The 27,832-nt window shown below is 43.4% G+C and overlaps 3 protein-coding genes across 6 annotated transcripts in view; 2 read left to right on the top strand and 1 right to left on the bottom strand.

The window, feature by feature from the left end:
* Window positions 1–160: 160 nt before the first annotated feature.
* On the bottom strand, window positions 161–1,562 carry LOC110494272 (glutathione peroxidase 2-like). Its single transcript, XM_090205694.1, has 2 exons — window positions 1,324–1,562; window positions 161–921 (listed from the first exon to the last, which is right to left on the bottom strand). Exons 1-2 carry the CDS (start codon window positions 1,399–1,401, stop codon window positions 571–573), a joined length of 429 nt encoding a protein of 142 aa, XP_090061820.1. The 5' UTR covers window positions 1,402–1,562; the 3' UTR covers window positions 161–570.
* Window positions 1,536–26,410, top strand: fancd2 (FA complementation group D2). Of its 4 annotated transcripts, none has more exons than XM_090205692.1 (44): window positions 1,536–1,666; window positions 3,008–3,077; window positions 3,214–3,351; window positions 3,448–3,515; window positions 4,064–4,170; window positions 4,335–4,395; window positions 4,523–4,575; window positions 4,701–4,779; window positions 4,903–5,027; window positions 5,138–5,225; window positions 6,043–6,147; window positions 6,345–6,445; window positions 6,600–6,711; window positions 6,797–6,832; window positions 6,955–7,101; window positions 13,048–13,182; window positions 13,330–13,461; window positions 13,598–13,705; window positions 13,927–14,036; window positions 14,191–14,245; window positions 14,402–14,521; window positions 14,715–14,788; window positions 15,021–15,170; window positions 15,336–15,436; window positions 15,968–16,083; window positions 16,248–16,356; window positions 16,512–16,613; window positions 16,731–16,825; window positions 16,940–17,098; window positions 17,403–17,519; window positions 17,614–17,742; window positions 17,824–17,942; window positions 20,025–20,135; window positions 20,237–20,367; window positions 20,535–20,634; window positions 21,149–21,271; window positions 21,414–21,507; window positions 21,689–21,760; window positions 22,436–22,474; window positions 22,581–22,655; window positions 23,459–23,533; window positions 23,669–23,815; window positions 24,651–24,740; window positions 25,535–26,410. In XM_090205692.1, exons 2-44 carry the CDS (start codon window positions 3,011–3,013, stop codon window positions 25,622–25,624), a joined length of 4,365 nt encoding a protein of 1,454 aa, XP_090061818.1. In that variant the 5' UTR covers window positions 1,536–1,666; window positions 3,008–3,010; the 3' UTR covers window positions 25,625–26,410. The 4 variants fall into 4 exon arrangements, with proteins under 4 accessions (XP_090061818.1, XP_021424885.3, XP_021424886.3 ...); XM_021569210.3 differs by lacking the exon at window positions 1,536–1,666 and adding an exon at window positions 1,731–2,049; XM_021569211.3 differs by lacking the exon at window positions 1,536–1,666 and adding an exon at window positions 1,990–2,163.
* Window positions 26,411–26,468: 58 nt separating this feature from the next.
* Window positions 26,469–27,832, top strand: part of LOC110494271 (testis-expressed protein 264) — a 159,882-nt gene continuing 158,518 nt past the window's right edge. The window contains exon 1 of the mRNA XM_021569215.3: window positions 26,469–27,298. Coding sequence (XP_021424890.2) covers window positions 27,041–27,298 — 258 coding nt within the window. The 5' untranslated portion in view covers window positions 26,469–27,040. The remainder of the gene's footprint in view (window positions 27,299–27,832) is intronic.

Here is a 27,832-nt window from a genome sequence, read left to right as displayed (position 1 = left end):
GCTAAACTTAACTATTAGTGTGAGAAATGCAAAACTGACCCAAGATTAGCGTCTAAAGGAAACCTCACCCTACTGTTGCCAAACTTTCACATTGGACCTAAGCATGACGCACACCAAACTCCTGTAAAATACTATGAAGACTGAGACAAGAATACAAAGATTCTTAGTAAAAATATTTATTTGGTCAACTTGTTACATTAAGACAGTCATGCTTTACATGGGCCCAATGCAACTGTTATGTTAAGACTTTTATATTTCATCAGATATCCCCCTCACAAAAGGCGTGGTTTCAAAGGATGGCTTCATTTAATAAAAGTTCAGAACACAGTAGCATTTTGCACAGGAGAGCACGGTACATGATTTAAAAATATAATGGGTGCTGTGGTCACACAGAGCTTGTGAGGAGGAGGAGGAAGTATTTATTGAACAGTAAACTGTTGAAAGTCCAACTGTTGCCTTTTGAGTTACAGCCAGGGACATTTTCCAAGGTGTGCCCATACATGCAAGGTATCACATTGGCATGATTTCTACTCCTCCCCATTGCCTCTGTGTGACCAACACTGGGACGGGTTAGTTTGCCGTGTTAAGAAGCTTCTTGATGTCACCCTCAATGTCGATGGTCGGGAATCTCCTGCTGTAGCGTTTGAATGGCTCTCCGTCTGGCCCGATGAGAAACTTCTCAAAGTTCCAGGCGATGTCATTCCTGCCAACGGGACTCCAGATGATACATTTAGGGTCGTTCATTAAGGCCATGGGATCGTCGCTTGGGAACTGCAGCTTCTCCTTGAGGTACACAAACAGGGGGTGGGCGTGCTTCCCGTTCACATCCACTTTCTCAAGGAGCTGGAAATTGGGCTCAAAGCCATTTCCCGGTCGGACATACTTCAAGGACATCAGAATCTCTTCGTTATTGCAGTTCTCCTGCAGGAGTAGATTGTGGGAAGAATATGTAATATGTACAGGCAAAGTTTGATGTTTGACCTCAAGTGGTCTATCAAAATGAGTCCCTTGTCCAGTCATAACCAGAACCCTCAATAAACTGTAAAGAACCCCACATGTTCTTTCCCCTTCATTTTTGGATTGAGGACTATAGAACCTGGCGTGGGACAATGTCCAAATAGTACCAGGTCACTCACAGGTTTATTGAACCACAGCAAGAACAGATTAATTTGTGCTCCACCTGCCCACCACACTCCAACTACCAACCGGTCAGAGCAGTCTGGTCTGCACCTGCCAAGTTTACATTGATGATGAGCTATGATCAGAAAGTTATATTACCCTATATTAATTAAGTGTTGAGAAATCCATCCCCCCCGGATTTACCTGATGTCCGAATTGATTGCAGGGCACCCCCAGAATCACGAGACCCTTGTCGGCGTACCGTTCATGGAGCTCGTTCATCTGGGTGTAATCCCTGGTGGTAGTACCTCAGAGAGACGCCACATTCTCGATCAGCACCACTTTACCGCCAAGTGACGAGAATTTAAAAAAATCTCCTGAAATGAGTTTTGCGGTCATGTTGTAGAACTCACTTCCAGACATGTTGCCACGCTTTTCTGTCTGCTAAACAGGGCTGTTGCTGGACCTTTTATACAACGGGTGTGCTCATTAGTCCAAACAGTTGCGTTTTGCAACGACAACGAGAGTTTCTATTGGACAAATTTAGGTAGGTTCCTCCTCGTTTCGTTCAGTTTTAGAAACGTTTTGCAACAGAATCGGTGTAATGAATCAGTACCGCCCAGGGTACTCAACAGGGAAATGGGAGGTACTTCCTGAACATTTTAGGGAAAGTCTACATTTTGGGGGGATATGTTGTATAATTAAAATGGCATAAGCATGTCTTATCCAGAACAAATAACAATGTTCATGAATAATTTAAGACGATACAAATAATGACACCTCCTGGGTGTCTAAATCCAGTCCCAGTCATGTGTTTCACAGATTTTTGCTATCAACACTGTCTAGACTTTCTAGAAGATCCCTCAATGCAAAACGCGCGCGGGAATCTGTCCTGTACTTTGACAACAGTTTCGTTCACCAGTTCGTACAGTAAGTTTCATTCTTTGCTATTCTTCCTAGCTAAGTGAGTAAAATAAAGTACTTGATGTAGGCCACGCTTCCGTGACAATCCACTCGAACAATATTTCAAGTTAGACAGTTAACGTAAGTAGCAGTAGTCACCTAGCCAATTTCTCAACCTAACAATGTTAGCTACTTATTTTTATTGAACATTTTTAACTAGGCAAGTTAAGTTAAGAACACATTCTAATTTACAATGAAGGTCTACCCGGACTACACTTGGCAAATTGTGCGTTGTGACACAGCCTGGAATCGAACCAGAGTCTTTAGTGACTCTACTGAGATGCAGTGCCTCAGACCGTAGCGCCACTCGGGAGGCCCTCGAGGGCATCTTGCGCCAGTAACATTACAGGCTGTAAAATGGCCTGCTAACCATGAATTTCAGCGTCATATCATCAAGTGGCTTTTAGCCTGTGTCTGAACAGGTAAATTTAGCAAGCTACAATCAAACAAACCATTGCCCTTTGACGTGAACCCGCCTTGTCTCATACAGTAACGTCAACGATTAAAAAAAATAACTAAACCAAGATAGACCTCAACCTTTCGTTTCCAATTGGAACAAATGAGTCATAGTGGGCATAACAAACAAGGAGGTGGGCAGAGCCAACAACGAGCTAGCAAGATCCTATTGGCTCGTTCTAGCATACATCTGCATATTGCCATTAGACAACACCTCCAATGTGAAGTGCGCATTAACTAAATTCATTCTTTCCTAAACAACGCAATTTTTTAAAACCTTTTTTCAAAGGCTAAAGTCTAAAAAACTTAGTCCACTCTGTTCATATCAAATTCTAGTTTTGGGAACAGAAAACGGTATTGAAACATTCGTTACTTCTTCCACAGCCAGTGGGCTTCGGAAACGCCAAGCAGATGCTTCACATGTATGCATCGGGTGAAATATATTTCTCATTGTGTTAACATTTTACAGAGGATGATGCGAAAGAAGAGACGCTCCTCTGTGGACAAAAGCGAAAGTGCTGCACCACCAGATGTGTCAAGTAAGGCTCCCAAACAAACCAAACCACCAGACTGTGTTTGTTTTTGACCTGTCTCATGTCATGAGTACAATGCACAAACTAGCTCGCTACATGTAGTCTGTCAGTTCATTAGTGCTCTATCCCCTCCTTCATTCAGAGTCCAAGAAGAGTAGGACCACTGGCCATCAGTCCAAGACCACGGCTCAGGAGGACACCAGTATTGACTCAGTCTTTGGCCAATTTCTGCACGAGGCTGGTGTTATCTTGAGACAGGGCAGTACATCCAATGAGATTGGTAAGCAAGACACACACCAACATCATCAACATATTGACTGACTATTGTTTTAAACTGGCAATTGTTGGATAATGCATAATTGTATTGCTTTGTAAGCTGTGGACCAAGTGGTTTTCCAAAAGAGACTGCAGCAACGTCTGAAGAAGAGTCCTAGATACCCCAGTGTGAGTATAATGTTTCAAATTTGGTATTGCACATTCAGTAAAACGTGTTGCCTAATAAATCAGGCTGTGATACCACCATGGTTTGTGTGGTTGGTCCTTATTCGGGTAGAAAGTAGAGAAGAAATATCCACAAGAAACCATTACTAACCCAACTTTTCAAAACACTGTTACTGTCGTTGAGATTTCGATCACCTGGTACGTGCTCAAAACCATGTAAACACCTGCAAGACTTCGGTTAGTTTGCATGCATCGTGTGCTTGTACTTTTGTGCGCGTGCCTTAGATGATGAGCACGAACTGAGACCCGCATTTTGAAGTTGGTTTAATAATACTTTCCTGTGGGTATTTTGACTCGTATTTTCACTGGGAGAAGGATGAAATCAGAGGACAAGAGGTAGTATGTCCAAATGAAGTTTATTCAGAAATCTGACTTGTAGGGACTGTTTGGAATTTTTGAATCTTAATGTTAGAGACGAGAGTGGACAGTCCACAATAAAAATTGTAATGGCTATAAAGCGTGCCTGATTTTCTAACCTTGATGGCCAACAGATTGTGCAGGAGTTCATCACAGGACTGGAGTCTCACATTGAGGATCCTGAGAGGTTCAGGAACTGCCTCCTCCCCTGTGTACCACGCCTGGCCGATGGGGACTCAAGGTAATCCCACACAGCCCTAAGGATACCATGGTACCTGGCTCTCTGTGGGGGCCATCAAATTCTAATAAACCTTTGCTTAGTGTCAGTATAACATTTTGTAATTGTTTCATGGGAACATAAATGTCGTTATGATTGTGTCACTTTGTGTCCTGTCTGTGGTCCAGCTCTGTCAGCTCATTTCAGGAGAGTCTGCTGCGCATGCTGCTGGGGATCGAGATGCTGCAGGTATAACAGCCTCTCTCTATGCAAAAACACACTGGCCTGAGTAGTGTCTGAACTGTGAGGTCTTTCCTTGCCATTGGCCACTAGGTATGAACTTTGAAAGCCACATGTTCTTTTCTTTTTGTTCGAGGTTTTGGTAATCAACACTTTGTTTGAGAAGCTTCCCGAGTTCATGTTTGATGGGTAAGTGCTTTAAAAAAATAAAATAAAACATTTTGTTTGTAGCCTTACACATACAAGTTGTCTATATAGATTTTCTTGTACTCTAACCAAATGACCCTTTACATTTGCCTTTCTATTCCCTGTAGTGCCGGAGAGGATGGTCTCAATATCCCTCGTGTTATTGTCAACCAGCTCAAGTGGTTGGACAGAATCATAGACAGCAAGGTACTCATATTACTATGACAGCAGATCTAACCTATTGTCTACACTTATTCCACCTGTATATTCTCACTAAGTAGCAGGACTTGACTGACTTCCTTCTGACCTAATTGTACCCTGTCGCTATAGGAGTTAGCAGGTAAGCTGATGCAGCTGGTTTCTGTGGCGTCGGTTGAGATACAGTGTGACATCATCACCAGTCTGCCAGAGATCCTGGAGGACTCCCAGCACAGTGACATTGCCAGGGAACTAAAGTGGGTGGAGCCCTGTTAGAGGCAGTCTTGTGATGTCATGATAAGATAGTCCCAGTGATGTGAACATCTGCTGTATCTACCCCCTATTCTCTCTCTCCTTTCCTCTTTAGCGCCTTACTCCAGGAAAACACTCAGCTGACTGTGCCAATCCTGGATGCCTTCTCAAGCTTGAATCTGAGCTCCACTCTGTTGGCTGAGGTAGCCCTACACACACACAAACACACTCATAGTCCATTTATTGTTGTTTCTGGCTAAAGCTCTCATTGGGGAGTCAATAAGAGTAGAATTACACTGTGTTGGATCTGTTCAATGATTCATGATGTGTTCACAGCTCAGGGCTTATTTATGCAAAGGTGTATTTCTGTTACGTTCGTTAGAATAAATGTCGGACCAAGGCGCAGCGGCTGCTGAGTTCCACATTATTTATTAGGAAGTGAAACTAAGCAAAGACAAAACAAATAAACAATAAACTAACAACGAACCGTGACTACAGAGTTTCTACGTGCACTAACTCAAAACACAATATCCCATAAACACAAGTGGGAAAAACCGCTACTAATTACAGACAATGATTACAAGCTGCCCCTAATTGGGAATCATACAAATCACCAACATAGAAAACAAACTAGAACACCACATAGAAATACACAAACTAGATCACCCCCAGTCATGCCATGACCCACTTCACCATAGAGAAACAATGGCTCTCTATGATCAGGACGTGCCAATTTCCCTCATTACACTGACATTATGCTATTGACTGATGTCCTATGTACTTACAGTTATCCTGAGGAAATGTAATCAAGTGGCTTGTTGAGTAATAGCTGTCTTATGAGTAACTATGGTCCTTAGATGAGACAGTAATTTTCTATTTACACACATTTGTTTTGCATCGACAAAGTGCTCCTTTACCACAAAGTTGTACCAAAAATCAATACATTAAAACAATACAGACAATATTGCACACCCCATAATGTACATTTTGTCCTAAAATGTCTGTGGTCCTGTGTGTCAGGTACGTGTGTCTGTCATGGCCACCCTGTCTGCTGTCCAGCTGGAGGACCTGCCTGTGGTGGTGAAGTTCATCCTACACTCCATCTCTCCCTCAGATGCCCTAGAGGTCAGAGGTTACACACAGTGGTGTCCTTGCATGTAGTCTTGCACTTCTCTTTCTAATAACAAGAACAAATGAAAAGTGCCTCAAAGTTTCTATATTACCACCACACAAAATGTTTCCCCATTACAGACTACAATCTGCAGTGATGATGATGTGTATTGGTCTCACTGAGTGGTGCCGGGTTCTCTGTGGGGTATCAGGTGGTGTGTGACCTGCGTAAGAAGCTGGAGTTGGAGCTGTGTGTTCTCCATCCGGTGCTGCACGCTTCTCAGAGCCGCATGAAGAGCAAGGGGACAACCGAGTGAGACATTTTGCACCAACACCAATACCCTCCTAATCTCCGCAGAGCACCATTGCATACTGTTATGAATCCACATAGCACTACCTTTAGTGGGATTTTATATTTACAGTTATTCTAAATGGCAAGGCTGTTTCTGGTCACATTTTTCCATCAGGTCCTCCAACACCTCAGCATCCAGCAGCAGCCAGGACAGTGTTGCCTTGGTGTTGGATGGCATTAAGTCTGCAGTGCGCTTCCAGAAGACCACCTCTGAGGCCTGGCTTAAGGTAGGGAGAATAGGAAACTCTACAAGTGTTATATCAACAGCCCGTTACTATTTCACCATGTGACTCTCCCTGTGTTTTTCTGCAGGCTATAGAGAATGTCGACACAGCAGAGGATCACAAGGTAAGTCGGACACATCTTTCTCGGATTCTCCTCTCTATTCCTACAATTTCATACGGGCTGGTACTTGGCAGATGACTCGTTGATCCTGTGTGCACGTGTGTATTTGTGTGTCTGTCGGTCAGGTCATTGACCTGCTGGTGCTGTTCATCCTGCACTCCACCAATGCCAACCACAGTCGGCGTGGAGCTGAGAGGGTGCTGAAGGTCAAAGTGAGAGCAGGACAAATCCAGGAGGCTCTGCTACAGAAAACGTTCAGGGGCTATGCACAGGTGGGAAGGTCCTGTTACAGTAGTCCTGTCTGTCTCTAAGTGAAGCTTGTCCTTAGCCCCATTCCTGTCCCTATAGTCGCTGCTAAATAGAACTCTGTCCGAGGGCAGAACGGTGCTAACTTTGAACATCAACTGACAAGCTAGTGGCTGCAGATTTGTGTGTGATAACGTGGGCTTGTTCTATAAATGAAATCCGTGGAGTACAAAACAAAAATTGGGCCAAATAGATATATCTATTCAGACGTTTGGAAATTGCTACCAAAGATGAACCAGACTTGTGAAGGTCTACAATTATTTTCTGAGGTCTTGGCAGGTTTCTATTGATTTTCCCATGATGTCAAGCAAAAAGGCACTGAGTTTGAAGGTAGGCCTTGAAATACATCCACAGGTACTCATTGACTCAAATGATGTCACTATCAGAAGCTTCTAAAGCCATGACATCATTTTCAGGAATTTCCAAGCTATTTAAAGGCACAGTCAACTTAGTGTATGTAAACTTCTGACCCACTGGAATTGTGATACAGTGAAATAATCTGTAAACAATTGTTGCAGAAATTACTTGTCATGCACAAAGTAGATGTCCTTAGCGACTTGCTAAAACTATAGTTTGTTAACAAGAAATTTGTGAAGTGGTTGAAAAACAAGTTTTATGACTCCAACCTAAGTGCATGTAAACTTCCGACTTCAACTGTATATGCACTACCATTGAAAAGTTGGGGTGACTTAGAAATGTCCTTGTTTTTGAAAGAAAATCACTTTTTTTGTCGATTAAAGATAACATCAAATTGATCAGAAATACAGTGTAGACATTGTTTATTTTGTAAATGACTATTGTAGCTGGAAACGGCTGATTTTATATAGACTATCTACATAGGCGTACAGAGGCCCGTTATCAGCAACCATCACTCCTGTGTTCCAATGGCACGTTGTGTTAGCTAATCCAAGTTTATCATTTTTAAAGGCTAATTGATCATTAGAAAACCCTTTTGCAATTATGTTAGCACAGTTGAAAATTGTTGTTCTGATTAAAGAAGCAATAAAACTGGCCTTCTTTAGAGTAGTTGAGTATCTGGAGGCTCAAAATGGCCAGAAACAAAGCACTTTCTTCTGAAACTCGTCAGTCCTATTCTTGTTCTGAGCAATGAAGGCTATTCCATGCGAGAAATTGCCAAAAAGCTGAAGATCTCATACAATGCTGTGTACTACTCCCTTCACAGAATAGCGCAAACTGTCTCTAAACAGAATAGAAAGAGGAGTGGTAGGCCCCGGTGCACAACTGAGCAAGAGGACAAGTACCTTAGTGTAGTTTGAGGAACAGATGCCTCACAAGTCTTCAACTTGCAGCTTCATTAAATAGTACCCGCAAAACACCAGTCTCAACGTCAACAGTGAAAAGGCGACTGCCTAGAAGGCCAGCATCCCAGAGTTATAAAGAAAAGGCCATATCTCAGACTGGCCAATTAAAATAAAAGATTAAGATGAGCAAAATAACACAGACACTGGACAGAGGAACTCTGCCTAGAAGGCCAGCATCCCGGAGTCACCTCTTCACTGTTGACATTGAGACTGGTGCTTTGCGGGTACTATTTAATGAAGCTGCCAGTTGAGGACTTGTGAGGTGTCTGTTTCTCAAACTACACTAATGTAATTGACACACGAACAAGGACATTTCTAAGTGACCCCCAAACGGTAGTGTATGTGGACACCCCTTCAAATTAATGGATTTGGCTATTTCCGCCATACCCGTCGCTGACAGGCTTATAAAATCGAGCACACCGCCATGCAATCTCCATAGACAAACATTGACAGTTTGTCCATAGACAAACATTGACAGCCTTTCTGAAGATCTCAGTCACTTTCAACATTGCACTGTCATAGGATGCCACCTTTCCAACAAGTCAGTTCGTCAAATTTGTGCCCTGATAGAGCTGCCCTCGTCAACCGTAAGTGCTGTTATTGTGAATTGGAAACGTCTAGGAGTGACAGCAGCTCAGCTGCGACGTGGTAGGCCACACGAGCTCACAGAACGGGACCGCCGAGTGCTGATGCTCATTGCGTGAAAAAGTATTCTGTTCTCAGTTGCAGCACTCCCTACAGAGTTCCAAACTGCCTCTGGAAGCAACGTCAGCACAAGCACTGTTCGTCGGGAGCTTCATGAAATTAATTTCCACTTCCGAGCAGCCGCACACAAGCCTAATATCACCATGGGCAATGCCAAGCATCGGCTGGAGTGGTGTAAAGCTCGCCGCCATTGGACTCTGGAGCAGTGGAAACGCAATCTCTGGAATGATGACTCAAACTTCACCATCTTGCAGTCTGATGGACTAATCTTGGTTTGGCGGATGCAAGGAGAACGCTACTTGCCCTAATGCATAGGGCTGCTGTAAAGTTTGATGGAGACGGAATAATGGTCTGGGGCTGTTTTTCATGGGTCGGGTTAGGCCCCTTAGTTCCAGTGAAGGGAAATCTTTAGGCAACAGCATACAATGACATTCTAGACGATTCTATGCTTCCAACTTTGTGGCCACAGGAAGGCCCTTTCCTGTTTCAGCATGAGAATTCCCCCATGCACAAAGCAAGGTCCATACAGAAATGGTTTGTCGATCAGTGTGGAAGAACTTGAAGGGCCTGCACAGAGCCCTGACCTCAACCCAATCGAACACCTTTGTGATGAATTGGAACGCCAACGGCGAGCCAGGCTTATCGCCCAACATCAGTGCCCGAGCTCACTAATGCTCTTGTGGCTGAATGGAAGCAAATCCCCACAGCAATGTTCCAACGTCTAGTGGAAAGCCTTCCCAGATGAGTAGAGGCTGATGTAGCAGCAAAGGGGGTATCAACTCCATATTAATTACCATGATTTTGGAATGATGTTCGACGAGCAGTTGTCCACATACTTTTGGTCATGGAGTGTATTTGCTCTCTTCATTGCATCACCAGACAGCACTCTGACTGATGTGTAGACTACTTCTCTCTGGTGTAGTTTCTGTCCGATAGAAAGTTCAAATGCGAGATGAACTTCAAACAAACATTAGGAAATGTCGCTGGCTACATTCTGTCTATTATACACAGAAATATGATGGCCATGCATTGTTTTTTTGCACAAATATCTTGCTTTTTCATTGTGAGATAATTTACTTGTGGCTGTTAGCAAAATAGCTTTGCACTTCTTTGTCTGTTAACGTTGATGTTGTACTAAACTATAGTTGCACACCCCTTATCTCTGATGGAAACCACTGGCCTATCTTTGACTTCACCATCTATTGTTATCGCCAAAGTTTTGGCATCTTTCATAAATTGCGGCTGTGAATCTGCCAAATAAATAGTTAGAATAAGATGAAGTTCCGTTAATATGGTTAACTTTTGAAAGATAGCTGGTATGAGTTTTTCTACATTGTAATGGACACGGTGCAACCTTTAGTAGGTATCGTTAGGCTGCTGGCAGGCTTCGGCTGTGGTACAGCAAAGCCAAGTTAGCCCGTGCTCATGGTTCTCAAAGGGGAAAATGTACTTATAGGCTAGAATGACTTTGCTCATGGTCATGCACTCTGCAAATTGTATCTAACTATAAATTCCTTGAGTTTTATTTTGCGGATGCTTTTTCATTATCTGGATAGACACTTGTGGTTTCTAGCTAACGCTACACCAATCAAAACAGTGGAGTCAAAACCATCTGTCTTGGGGGAGCTGGTTTGCAAAATGCTATCATATGATGCAATTATACCATTTATAAAATGGTCAGAGATAGTGTATTCAGGAAGTTTTCAGACCCCTTGACCTTTTCAACATTTTGTTATGTTTCAGCCTTTTTCAAAAATTTGATTAAATACATGTTTTCCTCATTAATTTACACACAATACCCCATAATGACAAAGTGAAAACAGGTTTTTAGAAATGTTTGCACATTTATTAAAAGTAAACATAAGTGTTCAGACCCTTTGGTTTGAGACTAGAAATTGAGCTCTGGTGTATCCTGTTTCCATTGATCATCCTTGATGTTTCTACAACTTGATTGGAGTCCACCTGTCGTAAACTCAATTGATTGGATGTGATTTGAAAAGGCACACACCTGTCTATATAAGGTCCCACAGTTGACAATGCATTAACAAAGCCATGAGGTCGAAGGAATTTCCATTGAGCGCAGAGACAGGATTGTGTTGAGGCACAGATCTGGGGAAGAGTACCAAAAAATGTCTGCAGCGTTGAAGGTTCCCAAGAACACAGTGGCTTCCATTATTCTTAAATGAAAGAAGTTTGGAACCACCAAGACTCTTCCTAGAGCTGGCCGCCCGGCCAAACTGAGTAATCAGTGGAGAAGGGCCTTGGTCAGGGAGGTGACCAAGAACCTAATGGTCACTCTGACATACCACTCTGGTGGAGTGCTGCAGGGATGGTTGTCAATCAGGCCATTATGGTAGAGTGGTCAGACGAAGCCACTCCTCAGTAAAAGGCACCTAAAGACTCTCAGACCATGAGAAACAAGATTCTCTGGTTTGAAGAAACCAAGATTTAACTCTTTGTCCTGAATGACAATCGTTATGTCTGGAGGAAACCTGGCACCATCCCTACGGTGAAGCATGGTGGTGGCAGCATCATGCTGTGGGGATGTTTTTCAGAGGTAGGGACTGGGAGACTAGTCAATATCGAGGGAAAGATGAACGGAGAAACGTACAGAGAGATACTTGATGGAAACCTGTTCCAGGGCGCTCAGACTGAGACTAAGGTTCACCTTCCAACAGGACAACAACCCTAAGCAAACAGCCAAGACAACAAGTGACTTTGCGACAAGTCTCTGAATGTCCTTGAATGGCCCAGCCAGAGCCCCGACTTGAACGTCTCTGGAAAGACCAGAAAATAGCTGTCCAGCGACGCTCCCCATCCAACCTGACAGAGCTTGAGAGGATCTGCAGAGAAGAATCGGAGATACTCCCCAAATACAGGTGTGCCAAGCTTGTAGTGTCAAACCCAGGAAGAATCGAGACTATAATCTCTGCCAAAGGTGCTTCAACAAAGTGTAAAGGGTCGGAATGCTTATGTAAATGTGATATTTCAGTCATGTATGTATAAATTTGAAAACATTTCTAAACACCTGGTTTTGCTTTGTCATTGTGGATAATTGTGTGTAGATTGAGGGAAAATGTTTTTTTAAATTAAATTTAATGTAAACATTTTTGGAAAAAGTCGAGGGGTCTGAGTACTTTCCGAAGGCACTGTACTATATATATAATTTTATTTTATATACAGACTAATAAAAAAAGTGGAATTTGAATAATTATCCAATGGATTATGATAATTGTCCTATTTTGATTTGCTCCATGGCTCAGGTGGACACAAGGCTATTTGGCTCATCTCAGTCACAAAGAGGAATAACATTGCATTTGTTTCTGATGTATAAACAATGCCATGCTGGTGGATGGTAACATTCAAATAAAACTCAGGCCTGAAACAAAATAAGGCTGAAAATAAATCATTTGTCATCAAAGAAAAGACACCTCATTTACACAGATTTGCACAAAGTGGGCATTTCGGATTTGTCTATTTAAGCCCAAATATATGATACTTTGTCTAAAACAATGATTTATTGACATAAATTGTTGTGTAACATCATGGGTAAGCTCTTTCAGCTCGAAAAAGTGGATTTCTACTAATGTGGGCGTTTTTTAAAGTTCTAATATTGTAGAGAATCCATTAATAATTGTATGTGATTCATAATGACATGGGGCAAAGAAAAAAACTAAGTTTAGACATTCATTTAGTAGCGCTCTCTTGAAGTGACCCATATTTACTACATTCTAGAGCAGTGAGTGAATGTCCAATGGTATATAGCTATGGGATGGAACTGGGGCTGAGGAAAGGGAAGCTGATTTGAGAAAATTAAATAGTATGAGGTAAAGATGAGCTGTGTGACTGAGGTGTTAATGTGGTGCTGATGCTGTGTGTGTTTAGGTGATGAGAGGTTACTTTCCCTCCATCTTGGCCCTGGCCCAGAGTCTGCTGCGTTCCCCTGACCCTTGTGTGGTGCCCTTCGGTGGACACATGTACAGACTCTCATTCACTGCCTTTGACTCCTACTGCCAGCAGGTGCGTGTGTGTAGAAATGATGTCTTTATGCATGTGTGCTGGCTAAAATATGCTTCACTTGTGCTCATTTCCATTGTCAAGCGTTTTCAGTTCTTGTTCTCTGTGTGAGTGTTCAGGAGTATGGTTATTTCTGTTGTTTTCTATTAGGAGGTGGTGGGCTCCCTGGTGACCCATGTTTGCAGTGGCGTGGGTGGTGAGGTGGACGTGGCTCTGGAGCTGCTTTGTGGCCTGGTGACAGAGAAACCCTCTGAGATGGCCCTCTACGCCGTCTTTGTCAAGGTGAGGATTCAACTGTCCCCATGACATGTTTCCAACTGATCACAAGCCATATATCTATCTTCTGTATTTGACTGAGAGTTGTCCTCAGCAGGGTTGGTGTTACTAACCTCTCCCTGGTGTGTGTGTGTGTCTGAAGGGTATCCTGGACTACATGGAGAACCTGACTCCCCAGCAGATCCGCAGGCTCTTCCACCTGCTTAGTGGCCTGGCCTTCGGACAGCAGCAGCAGGGCACACACATCCAGGTGAGGGTCACTGTGAGTCAATCAAGGATATATAGGCCTATTTAATTTCTATGGGAGCAACACTGAAGACAGTACTGTGAAACAACCACACCACAGAGATGGTAGGTAATGTGGTGCCATGTTTTTATCTGTACATTATTCCCTGTATTGCTTGTATCTTTCTCCCTGTTTCATTCATTATGCCACATATCCACATCTGCTTCCTCTGTCTCTGTTCTCAGGATGACATGCACATAGTGGTCCGTAAGCAGCTCTCCAGCACCGTGCCCAAGTACAAGCGCATTGGCATCATCGGTGCCGTCATGGTGGTGGGCAGCATGGGGGCCAGCAGGTAGAAACTGCTGCCCTCTCACATCCACTCTGCACTTACCAGACTCAATTATGTTAGCTCCTGGTGGAAACGATGCCTCTCATTTTTCCACTTAGTGGGGAGACTTATTGTGCCTCAGTATCCATTTTGTAAATTCTGAGTCTTCTCTCTCTAGGCCCAAAGTGGAGGATTCTCAAGGTGGCACATTGCCCAAGGAGACATACAGACAGGTGAGTGGTATAGGCAGGACCACTGTCTATGTACAGTCTGAGTGAAGGGCTGATGCACTCTTAAGAGTTTTCCTTTCCTGGTGCTGGGAGAATGCCTGTAAGTGGATGGTGTGTGCTACTCTATATGCATAAGTGTGTGCTGACCTATCTGTGTAGGTGACGGCCCTGCTGGAGCTGGTACGGTCGTGCAGTGAAAGCTCTCCTGAAGCTGCTGCTCTCTACTATGATGAACTAGCCAACCTGGTCCTCACCTGCACTCTGGACCCTCTGGTGCAGGTCTGTCTGCCCCTCACATAAACCCTGAAGACACTTTATAGCTCTTTTATGGTCCTCTTTCAACGATACTTCACCTTTTTTATAAACCAAATGGACCCTTTTTATTGTAAATGTTATGACAACTCTGGGACACTGCCATATTTAAAAGGGTAGCAATTAACCCTGCCACTGTGCATCTGGTGTGTTCACGCAGGCCTGGATAGGGAAGAGTGTGCTGGAGGACTTCCAGGAAGACTTTGTGGTGGATCTGGGACCAGATATAACTGGGTGAGTGGGGCACTACTGCCCAGGGACTGGGTGGAGGTAATATAGGTCAACTATATACGGCTGGCAGCAAGTCATTACAGAACTGTACTTATGATGTCTTGACATTTCAAGAAACGCATCAATGTGTATTTTGTAAGTAGTGTGTTATGTAGGCAGTTTCCCTGACCATGTAACCGGGTCCAAGTCCCAGTAATAACCTACCTTATTCTCTTCCTCCCCTTGTATGTCCTAGGTCCTTCCCCTTCCCCGCCTGTATGATGTACAACCTGGATGATGAAGAGAGTCAGGGAGGCATTGCTATCAACCTGCTGCAACTACTGTCTGATGACCTCCAACACAAGGGGGAGCTGTGGAGCCAGACTGGGAACAACAAGACCCAGAGGTCAGACACTACATTGGCTACAATTTGATTATCTAATGCAAAACAATGCAGAATGTCCATACAGAGTTGAATCATGATGTGATATGGATAAAGCAATAGTGTTATTGAATGTTTTGAAGTGGAGCATCTTAACAGTGTATTTCTCTCTTATGTGTGGTTCTGTAGGCGAGTGTCTCCTCTGTGCCTGTCTCCGTTCTTCCGGCTGCTCAGGCTGTGTGAGGAGCAGCAGCACCAGGGAGACCTGGAGGAGATCGATGCCCTACTGGGTGAGGAGGAATCCTGATGGAGCAGGGACACACATGAACTGGTTCTCACTGGGCCAAAAAGTCTACTGAACTATGTCCAAGTACTCAAAAAGAAAGGAGGACCCAAGGCACTCTTCATATAATTAATTCAAATGCCTTTATTCGTATGGCATGTTCAATGGAAATGAAGTTTAAAAAACTTTGTTTCCATTGAACATAAAACTTTAACATGCCATACAAAAAGGCATTTTATTTAATTATATGAAGAGTGCCTTGGTCCTCCTTTCTTTTTGATAACCAATTTAGCCCTTTTACCAAAGAGCACCTTCTGTTTATCAAAATCGACTATTGTGTGCCTTAGCAGTGCTTCTCATACTCCTATTTTTTTCTGCATGTACAAGTACTTTTTGAACGTGAGAACACTTCAGGCACTGTAGATCATGTATGGCTACATGGCAGCAGACACATGGTGTTTCGACACGGCCTGCTGGGAGTGTATGAGATCTGCTCTGGTTCTAATGGGAGTCTGTGTGTGTGGGTGTCTGTTTGCAGGCTGCCCTCTGATCTTGACTGACATGGATGTGGTGGAGAAGTCAGAGAGCCTGTCCAAGCCTGAGAGAGAGTTCCTCTGTGGCCTGCTATTCCAGACCATCAACTGGTTTAGAGAGGTTACCACAGATCTGTCTTAGACAAGAGAATTCTGGTCTATAGCGAGATACATATATTTGCTGTGGAGTCCGTATGATTTCTTTGTGTTGTATATGCCAATGTGAGTTTATTTTTGCGCACAGACCTTTAGAGAGAGAGTGTGTGTGTGTGTGTGTGTGTACAGGTTGTGAATGCATTCTGCAGTCAGAAAGACCCTGAGATGAAGATGAAGGTGGTGACTCGTCTTCAGAACATCACCTACCTCCAGACTCTATTGGAGAGGACTTTGGCAGGTACTATACTGCACACGTGTTTTATCAACACTTTTCTGATCATAATGTTTCAATCTTACACGCTTTAGAAAATGTGAAAATTCCATGGACTGTTTATTTGACAATCCCTGCTTTTTTGTTTCCATTAATTTGACCGTTCCTGCTTTTTGTTTCAGCAACCCCTGGCTATTCCCCTCCTCTAGCCAACTTTGATGGGGAGAGTACAGAGGTAGCTCCAGTGTCTAGCTCCTCTGCTGCTCCAAAGAAGGGAAAGAAAAGTAAGCAAATCTAAAAGGGACAACTCTGTATACTGACCAGGGAAAATATCATTATTATCTTTTTTAAAATTTTTCCTGAGATGAGATTCAACACTTATTGTGGTGGTTGTCTTGCAGAGGGTACTGGTAAGAAGAGGAAAGCCCCTGCTAAGAACCCGTCAGCAGACAGCTCTCAGCTGGAGGAGGGCACAGAGGCAGAGGAGACCCAGCAGGTGAACACACACAGACCTCTGACCTCTCACCTACGTCACATTATGTGACTCTTACAGAACTCTCTTTACTAGGGAATTCAATTATATTTTTTGGTGTTCCTTCTACCCCTGCAGGATGATGCAGAGAAGGAGAAGGTTCAGGAGGCCACTAGGCCTGGGGTCAGTCTGGTTTCCTACCGGCACTTCTTCAGAGAGCTGGACATGGAGGTGCTCAGTGTGCTGCAGTGTGGCCTGCTCTCCCGCTCTCTGCTGGACAGTGAGCTTCACAGCAAGGTAGGACACCACCCAGCCCAGAGCCTGGACACATCACACACACCGTACACCATCAGGGTTGGGCTCTAATTCCATTTGAACACCATGCCAATTTAATAGGTTGAATGGAAATGAATTGACTGAATTGAACAATGATAATAAAGGTGTTAGGCAATTTTCTCTGACTTGACTCCGTTAACACCAAATTGGCCCCAACTGTGTACCCTATAGGTGTCTCATACACATTCAAATAAAGCCAGGGACACTAGTTAGAATCCCTCCAATGTCTCTGTGTGCTGTAAAGAGATGCTGCGGTCCTGTGCAGGTGCGTGAGGAGGTGCAGCTGGGCCCAGCAGAGTTAGTCTTCCTGCTGGAGGATATGTGGCGCAAACTGGAGTTCAGTCTGACTGCTGCCCCTGCCAAGAGAGTCCCATTCTTCAAGGTAGGACACATACACACACTGTGTGAGTTGTGTGAGTCATAACATAAGCTTCTCTTTCATTTTCCTCATTTTCCACATTGTCTCCTGACTGCAGGGAAAAACAGACAAGAGCGTGGGCTTCTCCCACTTGCAGCAGAAGAGCCCTAAGGACATCGCTGCCTGCTGTGTCCAGCTGCTGCCCACCCTCTGTACCCACCTGGAGAACTGCCACAATCACTTCCAGGTATAAATGTATTTTGCCTGGCACACATTTAGCTCATTGTTTGTAGTGTCCCTTTTTGTGACACTTTCCTGCTGTGTGCAGACTCTTCTGTCTGAGAACCAGGGGGTGGTGGACGCCTCAGGCCTGGATGTGAGAGAGCATCAACTGCTATCCTCAGCCTACCAGCTCCTCCTACAGGTTCTACACACCACCTTCAGCTGGTCAGTCACACCTCGACACAACACCACCTGCACACTCCTGCCTTTCAGGACAGTATCATCACAGCGCCTCACCTTCAACAAAATGACAATTACTCAGGGTTTGGCAACTGTGGTCCCGGAGAGGTTGGTGTTGTTTTGTTCCAGCCCGGTTCTAATATACAGTGCATTCAGAAAAATAACTATTCACTTTTTACACATTTTGTTACGTTAAAGCATTATTCCAACATTGATTAAATAGTTTTCCCTTATCAATCTATAAACAATACCCCATAATGACAAAGCAAAAACATTTTTTAAAGATTTTTTTTCTTCAAATTCATTAAGAAAAAACTGATCACAAGTATTCAGACCCACAAACAGGATGCACCTGAGCTCAATTTCGAGTATCATAGGAAAAGGCTTGGAATATTTATGTACCGTTGAAGTCAGAAGTTTACATACACCTAAGCCAAGTGCATTTAAACTCAGTTTTCTCAATTCCTGGCATTTAATCCTAGCAAAAATTCCCTGTCTTAGGTCAGTTAGGATCACCACTTTATTTTAAGAATGTGGAATGTCAGAATAATAGTAGAGAATTATTCATTTCAGCTTTTCTTTCATCACATTCCCAGTGGACATTCCCAGTGGGTCAGAAGTTTACATACACTCAATTAGTATTTGGTAGCTTTGTCTTTAAATTGTTTAACTTGGGTCAAATGTTTCCGGTAGCCTTCTACAAGTTTCCCACAATAAGTTGGGTGAATTTTGTCCCATTCCTCTTAACAAAGCTGGTGTAACTGAGTCAGGTTTGTAGGCCTCCTTGCTAGCACACTTTCAGTTCTACCCACACATTTTCTATAGGCTTGAGGTCAGTGCTTTGTGATGACCACTCTAATACCTTGACTTTGTTGTCCTTAAGCCATTTTGCCACAACTTTGGAAGTATGGTTGGGGTTATTGTCCATTTGGAAGACCCATTTGCGACCAAGCTTTAACTTCCTGACTGATGTGTTGAGATGTTGCCTCAATATATCCACATAATTTTCCTCCATCATGATGCCATCTATTTTGTGGAGTGCACCAGTCCCTCCTGCAGCAAAGCACTCCCACAACATGTTGCCACCCCTGTGCTTCACGGTTGGGATGGTGATCTTCGGCTTGCAAGCCTCCCCCATCTTCCTCCAAACATAACGATGGTCATTATGGCCAAAAATGTGTATTTTTGTTTCATCAGACCAGAGGACATTTCTCCAAAAAGTACTATCTTTGTCCCCATGTTCAGTTGCAAACCGTAGTCTGGCTTTTTTATGGCGGTTTTGGAGCAATGGCTTCTTCCTTGCTGAGCGGCCTTTTAGGTTATTTCGATATAGGACTTGTTTTACTGTGCATATAGATACTTTTGTACCTGTTTCCTCCAGTATCTTCACAAGGTCCTTTGCTGTTGTTCTGGGATTGATTTGCACTTTTCGCACTAAAGTGCATTCATCTCTAGGAGACAGAACACATCTCCTTCCTGAGCGGTATGACGGCTGCGTTGTCCCATGGTGTTTATACTTGCGTACTATTGTTTATACAGATGAACGTGGTACCTTCAGGCGTTTGGAAATTGCTCCCAAGGATGAACCAGACTTGTGGAGGTCTATAATTTATTTTCTGAGGTCTTGGCTGATTTCTTTTGATTTCCCCATGATGTCAAGCAAAGATGCACTGAGTTTGAAGGTAGGCCTTGAAATACATCCACAGGTACACCCCCAATTCACTCAAATGATGTCAATTAGCCTATCAGAAGCTTCTAAAGCCATGACATCATTTTCTTGAATTTTATTGTGTAGATTGATGAGGATTTAACATTTTAAATTCATTTTAGAATAAGGCTGTAAAGTAACAAAATATGGATAAAGTGTAGGAGTCTGAATACTTTCCGAATGTACTTTGCCTGATTCAACATTTGGGAATCCGGTGTGTTAGTGGGCTGCAACAACACCTGCACACACTGTCTCTCCAGGACAGGTTTTTCCTTCTCTATGGATCTGGCCGCTGTAGCCTATGGTCCTGTCAGTTGTATCAGTAGTTCTTGTGAATCACACTAGTCTCTGTTTGTCAGGTCTGGTTTCTCCCAGCCAGAGCACCGTGGCCTGCTGAAGAAGACTCTGGGAGTGTTGGCTGACCGCTTGAAGGAGGGAGGGCCTGAACTGACCATGGACCAGCTCATAAAGTGAGTGGAGAAACATTAACTGTCAGATCAGACAGCTCTGGGGGTGTGTGTGTGTGTGTGCACAGTATGGTATAACTGTTCTCCCTATCTCTGGTCTTCAGAAACAGCTTTGAGTACCTGCTGAACTTCCATAGCACGGTTCCTAGCCTCAGCATAGCTCTCTGTCTCTCCCAGCTGCTTAGCACTGTGGCTGATAGAGGAGGGCACCAGGCTACATACAGGGAGCAGACTGGTGAGACACACACTCCATCTATTTCTATAGGATTGATGCAACAGTAAAATTGACTTTATCAGGATCAATTCTATGACAATCCAGTGAATTCTGAAGATTTATTGATGTTCTGAAAAGTGGCATTTTCAATGAGGATCAGTTCAGCATAGAACGGTCTCTCCCTCTAGCAACCCTAGCCCGGCGGTTCCTGTGCCAGGAGTGGGTGACTACCAGCGGAGACAGAGAGAAAGGACCCAAACACAACGAGACTCTCCAAACTCTCCTCAGGTGTGTCTCACAAGGATTCACTGATCATGTAGAGCAGATTAATAAATGAATGGGATACTTTGTGGATTTGGCAATGAGGGCCTGTATCTACTTCCCCAGAGTCAGATTAACTCGTGGATACCATTTTTATGTCTGCGTGCAATTGAGTGGAAGTTGCTAACTAGCGCTAGCACAATTGCTAACTGATTTCGTGATTGCGCTAGTTAACATTGGCTTACAAAACTACCTCTAACTTCCTTTAGTACTGGACACCAAGTCATAAAGCTGGTTTCTCACTCTGGGGAAGTAGATACATCCCTTTAAGGTGGCCATGGCATGTCAGTATACTGCAAACACTGGAAAGGGTCATTTACTCTATAGGGGAGTCCCAACAGCCTTGTAACCTCATTTAGTGCAGCTCTTCTACTGCTATTGTGATTGCCATGCTCCCAATAGCTTTAAGGTGAAAGATAATATTCATGGTGTTCATGATGTTGGAGTTCCCTCCTCTCCTCTACACTCTACTTCTCTGTAGTATTTACTTGGAGCACACTGATGATGTTCTGAAGGCGGTGGAGGAGATAGCTGGAGAGGGCATCCCTGAGCTCCTCAACTCAGCCAAAGATGCCAGCTCTAGAACTTGGCCCACTCTCAACAGGTAGATGCTGGTACATATGTGTGTACTACTACCACGAGCTCTCCTGACCTCTACATACCAGAGCCCTGTTTTCCTTTGTTCCCCTCTTTTTTTTTCTCTCTTGTCCCCCTCTTTTTTTTCTCTCTTGTCCCTCTCTCTCTAGGCTGACGTTCCTGGTGTTCTATAAGGGGATGATGGGAGTGCTGGAGAAGGCTGTGAGGAAGATTCCCCCTGGCAGAAACAGTGACAACACTGAGGTACACAGTTACCCAACATGATGCACAGTCACAGACAAAAACAGAGGAACTGCCAGTGGAGCAAGGCGGTGCTAGTAGCCATCGTGCAGTGACTATGATACACTTGTGTGGGACTGCATACATTCTGCAAGTATTTGTGTGTGATTTTAAAGGGACATTATTAACCCGTTGCTGTGTCCAGGTGATGAGTGAGAAGCTGCTAACATGGAACCTGGCTGTCAGAGACTTCCACATCCTGGTCAACCTGGTTAAGGTACTGAGTATGTTTACACTGGGAGCTAGTCATGAATGGGTTAATCCGTATTCAAACACATGATGTGTCTAATGTGTGTTATGATTGTTCAATTCACTTTGGAAGATGCATGGCTGGAAACAGCGTTTAGATGACTATGCCCACACTAAACGACAGTAGGGCCGAGACGATACCAGTATTGGAATATTTTTTCCCATGACAAAAATGAAAACACGAAGCAGACCAAACTCTTTGGTCCTGCTGTATGTAAAATATTGTGTGCTACAGCTTGGACAATAAATACATGTGACTCTGGATGTGACAGCATAATGTTTGTTTCCAACATTAGGGCTGTTTTCCTAAATCTGCTCTGTGTTTTGTTTCCTTGCCAAGATACTAACGAGTATCGCGGGACTGGTATTGTCCCTGCCCTAAATGGCAAGCATGTCAACATGTTTTCCCCTGTTCCCCTGTTTCCTCATGTTTTATGCCTCTCCAACACGCACTCTGGATGGAGGAAGATTAAGACATCTGTCATGCTCCGCTGGCTCCATGCCCAGTGTGTACATGTGCAGGGGAGTGTGTGTACGCGTGTGCAGGGCTGTGTGCATGTGAATTGGCTGACTGGGTTTGGGTGTTTAGAAGCTATATGTAATGTGTGTAATCTATTGTGTCTCCTTCATCTTCCCTCGTCAGGTGTTTGACAACAGACCAGTGCTCAATGTGTGCCTGAAGGTGAGTCTCAGCACATTGGCATTTTCTCTGCCTGCCATATTGTCAGACACATTCCATAACTAATGATATTATATTAATTGGCTTTTTATGTTGTTATTGTTGCTAGTATGGCCGTCTTTTCCTGGAGTCTTTCCTGAAGCTGGGGATGCCATTGTTGGATTTCAGTTTTAAAAAGCACAAGGTATAAGCCAAAAGACTGAGGGAAAAATACTAGAGAGAATGGTTTATTTCAAATTCAATAAGGAAACATTACATGGTGTCAATAGCAGCTCATGTTGAATTATTTGACTCAATTTATAATAGTTATAAATACTAGAGCCCTGCACGGGCATGAATTTCAATCCAGAGCCCCGCCTATGCCCGTGTCGTTCAGGTCCTACCCTACCCAGGCCTGATTGCTTTTGCCAAATTAAAGGCCCGGCACAAAATCAGAAATAACTTCCTCCATCAGTAAATCCATTGGCTGTTCCTCTCTGTCACTCGCTCCCTACCCGCTGTTCACTCTGCACGTGCTCAGCTCATGGGGGCTCTGAATCTGTGAGTAACCATAGCAGCGGCTCCATTTGGGAATCTGCTCAATGAAGAAACATGAGATAGCTACTTTTCATCACTCTCAACTCAAGGAACATTATTTGTGAAATAATCTCGTGTTATTTTATGACACCATGTTATAATCTTAGTCAGATATGATTGTACTACGCAGCAGAGCACACAGCACGAGTAAATGGCTCAGCTTCAAAAAGTTTGATCAATTTAGTGATACACGAGCCCTGTCCCTACCCTAGTTATTGATGAAGAAAACAGGCCCTAACCCCAACGCATAATGTCGGGCTCGGGTCGGGTAGCAGAGCCCTAATAAATACATAATACAACAGAAATCCATCAACACAATAAATCTACAACTTTAAAATAGTCAGTCCTGCGGTTGTTCAGTGGTTCAGTGTAATTTGGTGTGACTGTTTGTGTGTCCCCGCTCTGTCTCAGGAGGATGTCCAGAGCCTGCTGAAGACCTTCCAGCTCAGCACCAGGCAGCTCCACCACATGTGTGGACACTCCAAGGTACAACCCAGCCTCCAACACGGCTCCTGTCCTCGCCACAGAAACCTGTGTGATTGACGCTAGCCAACATATGAAGAAAAATGGCATGTTTTGTCATACTATTTGTGTGTGGCTACCTGTGGTGTTGTTTCCCAGATCCGCCAGGACACCATCTTGACCAACCACGTGCCAGCCCTGAAGAAGAGCCTGGAGCAGTTTGTGTACAGAGTGAAGGCCATGCTCACCCTCAACCACTGTCAGGAGGCCTTCTGGCTGGGTAACCTCAAGAACAGAGACCTCAAGGTACTGGATGGGCCACTTGCTGCTGCACTGAGAGGGGACTCATCGTGTGTGTCAAGGGTGAAATTGTGGTGTAGATATTGGGGGGGGGGACTTTTTTTTTTTACCCTTTAAAACAGTGAACGGATTATTAATTAAGTTATTTCAAGGGTACTATTAAGACACAAAATATGAAGAGTGAGTTTTATTATAGTTGCCTACCTTATGTTTAAATATAGTAATTGAATGTGAACATACCATGGACAAAGACTTCCGAGTGGTTCCAGACTGTATTCTGTCAGCATCTACTCTGTCATTCTGAAAGTTTTCCTTCTAATGACAGATGCGCAGACGACTTGGTACTGTTTTGGTGCGTTCGTTTTAGCTTGCCAGCGGTCCAGGGTCAGTGCCAGCGGCGTTTTCATCTTGTTAAACCCCAAAATTATTCCAGACCATGTGGAAAACCAGAACGAACGCACCATCTTTTCTTCTTCAATCTGAGCTAGATGGACAGTGCTCTGACCCAATGAGAATGGGGGGTCCCAAGGGTGGCCAACCATATTTCAGGGGGGGCTGGTAGCCACCCCTCACCCTCTGATTGAAATTAGTGGGGAAGGGGTGGGAATAGACTGTGGCTGTCTATAGGCTGAGTGGAGTAGAGGCAGCACTTACGTTTTGACATGGGGCAGAGAGAAATGTACAGTTTTATGTTATTCTATACATTTTGTCATGAGTCTAATAGAATTTAGCAGTTAAGCTAATTTCCTGCAATTACACACATTTTTCCATGGGGAAGAGAGAAAAATGTACTGTTTTATAGCTCATCTAATGCTATTCTTCACATTTTGCCGTGTTGCAGGGTGAAGAGATCCTCTCTCAGCGCTCACAGGGGAGTGATGAAGAGGAGGAGGCAGGCTCCCCGCTTCCTCAGGAGCAGTCAGAGGATGAGGTACTGGCCATAATTGACTTTTAAAGCTACTGTATTGAGTTAAATTATTTTAGCAATTACATTTATCTTTTCTACATCTTTGATTGAAATGGAGTTAAGGAAATATTTACTAAATAAAATAAAGTAACACCATAAAATAACAATAACTTGGCTATGTACAGGGGGTACAGGTACCGAGTCAATGTGCAGGGGTACAGGTTAGTCAAGGTAATTTGTACATGTAGGTAGGAGTAAAGTGACTATGCGTCCTTATGTAACATTGAGGTTTACAGGCAGCTGATGGGGAAATGGGCAGCTGTGTGTGGAACACTGGGCTGTTAAGATAAGTTGTACTGTTTCTGTTCCTGGTTAATTAATTACTGGCAAGATCTAGGAAACAACAGTGAGGCACGTTCAGGAGCACTGAGCCCTGCTGTTAGTTGGGAGATTTTCAGTACAGCAGTGTTTCCCAAGTCCAGTCCTCGAGTACCCCCAACACTTAAAAAAAAATATATGTATATATCTATTTTTAAATTATTATAATTGTTTTAGCCCCAGACAAACTCAACTCATTGATTTGTAGACAAGTTGAATCTGGTGTGCTAGTACAAGGCTACAACAATAACGTGTGCTTTTAGGGGTAGGACCCGATTTGGGAAACACTGTTGTACATTAACCCTTTAAAACACTGCTCTGTGTGTTTATCACAGAGGTACTTCCCTAGCTTCCCTGCTTGCAAAGGGAGATGTTTTCCAGCCCAATGCCCTGCTGTGACAGAATCACCAGAGATTTAGAATTTTTACTGTTTCTTTCAGGCCCAGGAAAGCGACTCCGATGGGAAGAAGAAAGGCAACCGGAAGGCAGAGGGGGACGATGATGAAATCACAGATGACTCAGATGATTAGGACAACGTGGGGGAATACTGTCATCTCTGTGACCTGCATTTTTGGTGTCAACAGACTAACCTTGCATAACCCATATCCCTTTGCCCACTCAGATAGGAATAGGTCAGGGAGGACAAAGAGGGGATTCCTAGTGCCTTGCTGCCATTGAGAAAATAGACAATTAGGGGATTACTGGGGAAGGAGGGGTCACTATGTTAGTGAATGTTATAAATGCTGCAAACAGCATTAGGGAGTGCTGAACTAATTCAGACACTAAGGTTTGAGACTGAGATAATGTAATAAAATTCTGATGTTGCAGAAAGCTGTTGAGTGAAGTTTGATTTACCTTTTAAGATACACTGAGTGTAAAAAACATTATGGACAACTTCCTAATATTAAGTTGCATATATGTTTGAATTGTCAAACTGATCTTCATTTGGAAGGCAGATAAAGCGTTTTTATCAAAAGCAATCACTTTTGGATGGGAAAAAGAATCATACTCATTACTCCGCGTGCTTAATATACATTACTTTAGTTTTTTGCTTTTTCATGCCGGGGGGCAGCAGGTTCCAATATATATCTGATACATTTTTCACCCTGTACTAACTAAGCCTACCTGTGTGCTCAGGCCAGCTTAATCGAATCACCTCAATGTTTGTAAACATGAGAGCGCGTTAGTATGTCTACTTTTTTTCTGTCAAAAATGCTAACATTTTGTTTATGAACTGGGTCCCTGGATGATGGATCAACTGATACAGTAAATCAATGTATCATTCCAATACAAATAATAAACAAGTTAGTCTTGTTTCCAGTCTGACAAGCTTGATTGATTGTGTGAAACTGTAGTTAATAATGTACCCAGCTCATTGTTCAGGGAACATACACCGTTCCCACACCATGGAGTGCAAGGGGATGCGGTGGTATAGTTTCGTGCCAATTTATTCGAGCTATTTTAAAAGAAAATCACCTGGAATACAAGGAAATTGATAGTTTTCAAATAATTTACACAATAATGCACTAATGTAAATGTTTTTATGATTAAAGCTAAACAAAATGTCGCGCTTTATCGAAAAATGACACCCCTTCATACGATGCTAGATGGTTTATCCGGGAAGCATGTTGTGTTTAGGGAAATGAACGTTGACTTGTTTAGCTATTCGGCCAGAATCGCGGGACCGCCGTTACCTTCACTTATAACCAAAAATCTAACAAACGCAAACAAGTTATTTTTTACATCACAAGCAATTCATATGCATTTTATTTTTAAAATATAGTGAGTAACTGATTCATGACGTTTCGGTTTGTAGACTGTCCGCAAACTCGTGCTTCCCAAGCAAGGAGGCTCGTTACACTTCATAGGGCTTGACATTGTCAGAGCGGAAAATTTCATTGCGAAAGGCTTGTGTTGCATCAGTGGCAGCAGCGTTAGTGGTGACAATGTCTGACTCTATTATTTTAGCTCTGATAGTGTTTCTTATATTGTGTTTGATTGTAACAGTGGTGGCAGCTATTGTGTACTCTGGGCTGTTCACTGAGGTTAATATCAAGACAGGGTCGCCTCCTATCAAAAACGTTACCATTGCTTACAAACTTCACAAGGGACCTTATAAAGACTGTGGTGCTGCCTTCACCGAGACTGTCAGTATTGGGCCAAAGCTCAATACCATCCGTGTGTCCTACGATGACTCCACAGAGGTAAGACACCTTATGAACGGCATGCTGACGTGTGAGAGAATAATCAAACTGTCTTCACTTCCAGATATATTTCTCAGCTCTTTTCAAAGGAACAAAGCCTGACTCAAGAGAGCTGAATGGAATTCTGATTTGGGAGCATGAATAAAGTCAGCAGTCCAATGCCACGTTGCACAGCTGATGATTTCCCCCCCTTCTGTGGTTCCAGTTTGCTTTGGCATTAGCATGCAACTGACTAAAACATGGCAACCATGGGCAAATCCTCCCAGGAGTCAGATGAAAATACAGAATTTATGCCATTATGCTAAATATAGTCTAGTACTAAACCTGGCTGCAGTATGAATGCAATTCTGTTCACTCTTATAGAGCTTGAGGTTAATTTATTCTGACACATTGGCTGTGAGAAGAAACTGGCTTGAGGGTAGTAACTAGTCCAGGCCAGTGTCTGATTTAGTGACTTTACACAGCAATAGTTTGTGGATTATCCTTGGTCACATCCTTGTTTCTCTTTTCAGTATACATGTCCTGTACTGTAAA

The sequence above is a fragment of the Oncorhynchus mykiss genome, chromosome 17 (assembly GCF_057628025.1).
Source record: "Oncorhynchus mykiss isolate SJ-2025 chromosome 17, ASM5762802v1, whole genome shotgun sequence".
In the NCBI taxonomy this organism is placed as follows: domain Eukaryota; kingdom Metazoa; phylum Chordata; class Actinopteri; order Salmoniformes; family Salmonidae; genus Oncorhynchus; species Oncorhynchus mykiss.
Note: the sequence above shows the minus strand (reverse complement) of the source record. Positions and strands in the feature narration are given on the sequence as shown.

Bases quoted from the DNA above. Each gene is read 5' to 3' on its own strand.
- LOC110494272 (XM_090205694.1), bottom strand. From the start codon at position 1,401: ATGAACGAGCTCCATGAACGGTACGCCGACAAGGGTCTCGTGATTCTG. The intron at 922-1,323 runs GTAAATCCGGGG...CTACTCCTGCAG, and splicing joins GCAATCAATTCGGACATCAG to GAGAACTGCAATAACGAAGA.
- fancd2 (XM_090205692.1), top strand. From the start codon at position 3,011: ATGATGCGAAAGAAGAGACGCTCCTCTGTGGACAAAAGCGAAAGTGCT. The intron at 4,396-4,522 runs GTATAACAGCCT...TTTTTGTTCGAG, and splicing joins TGGGGATCGAGATGCTGCAG to GTTTTGGTAATCAACACTTT. The intron at 17,520-17,613 runs GTAGGACACATA...TCCTGACTGCAG, and splicing joins AGAGAGTCCCATTCTTCAAG to GGAAAAACAGACAAGAGCGT.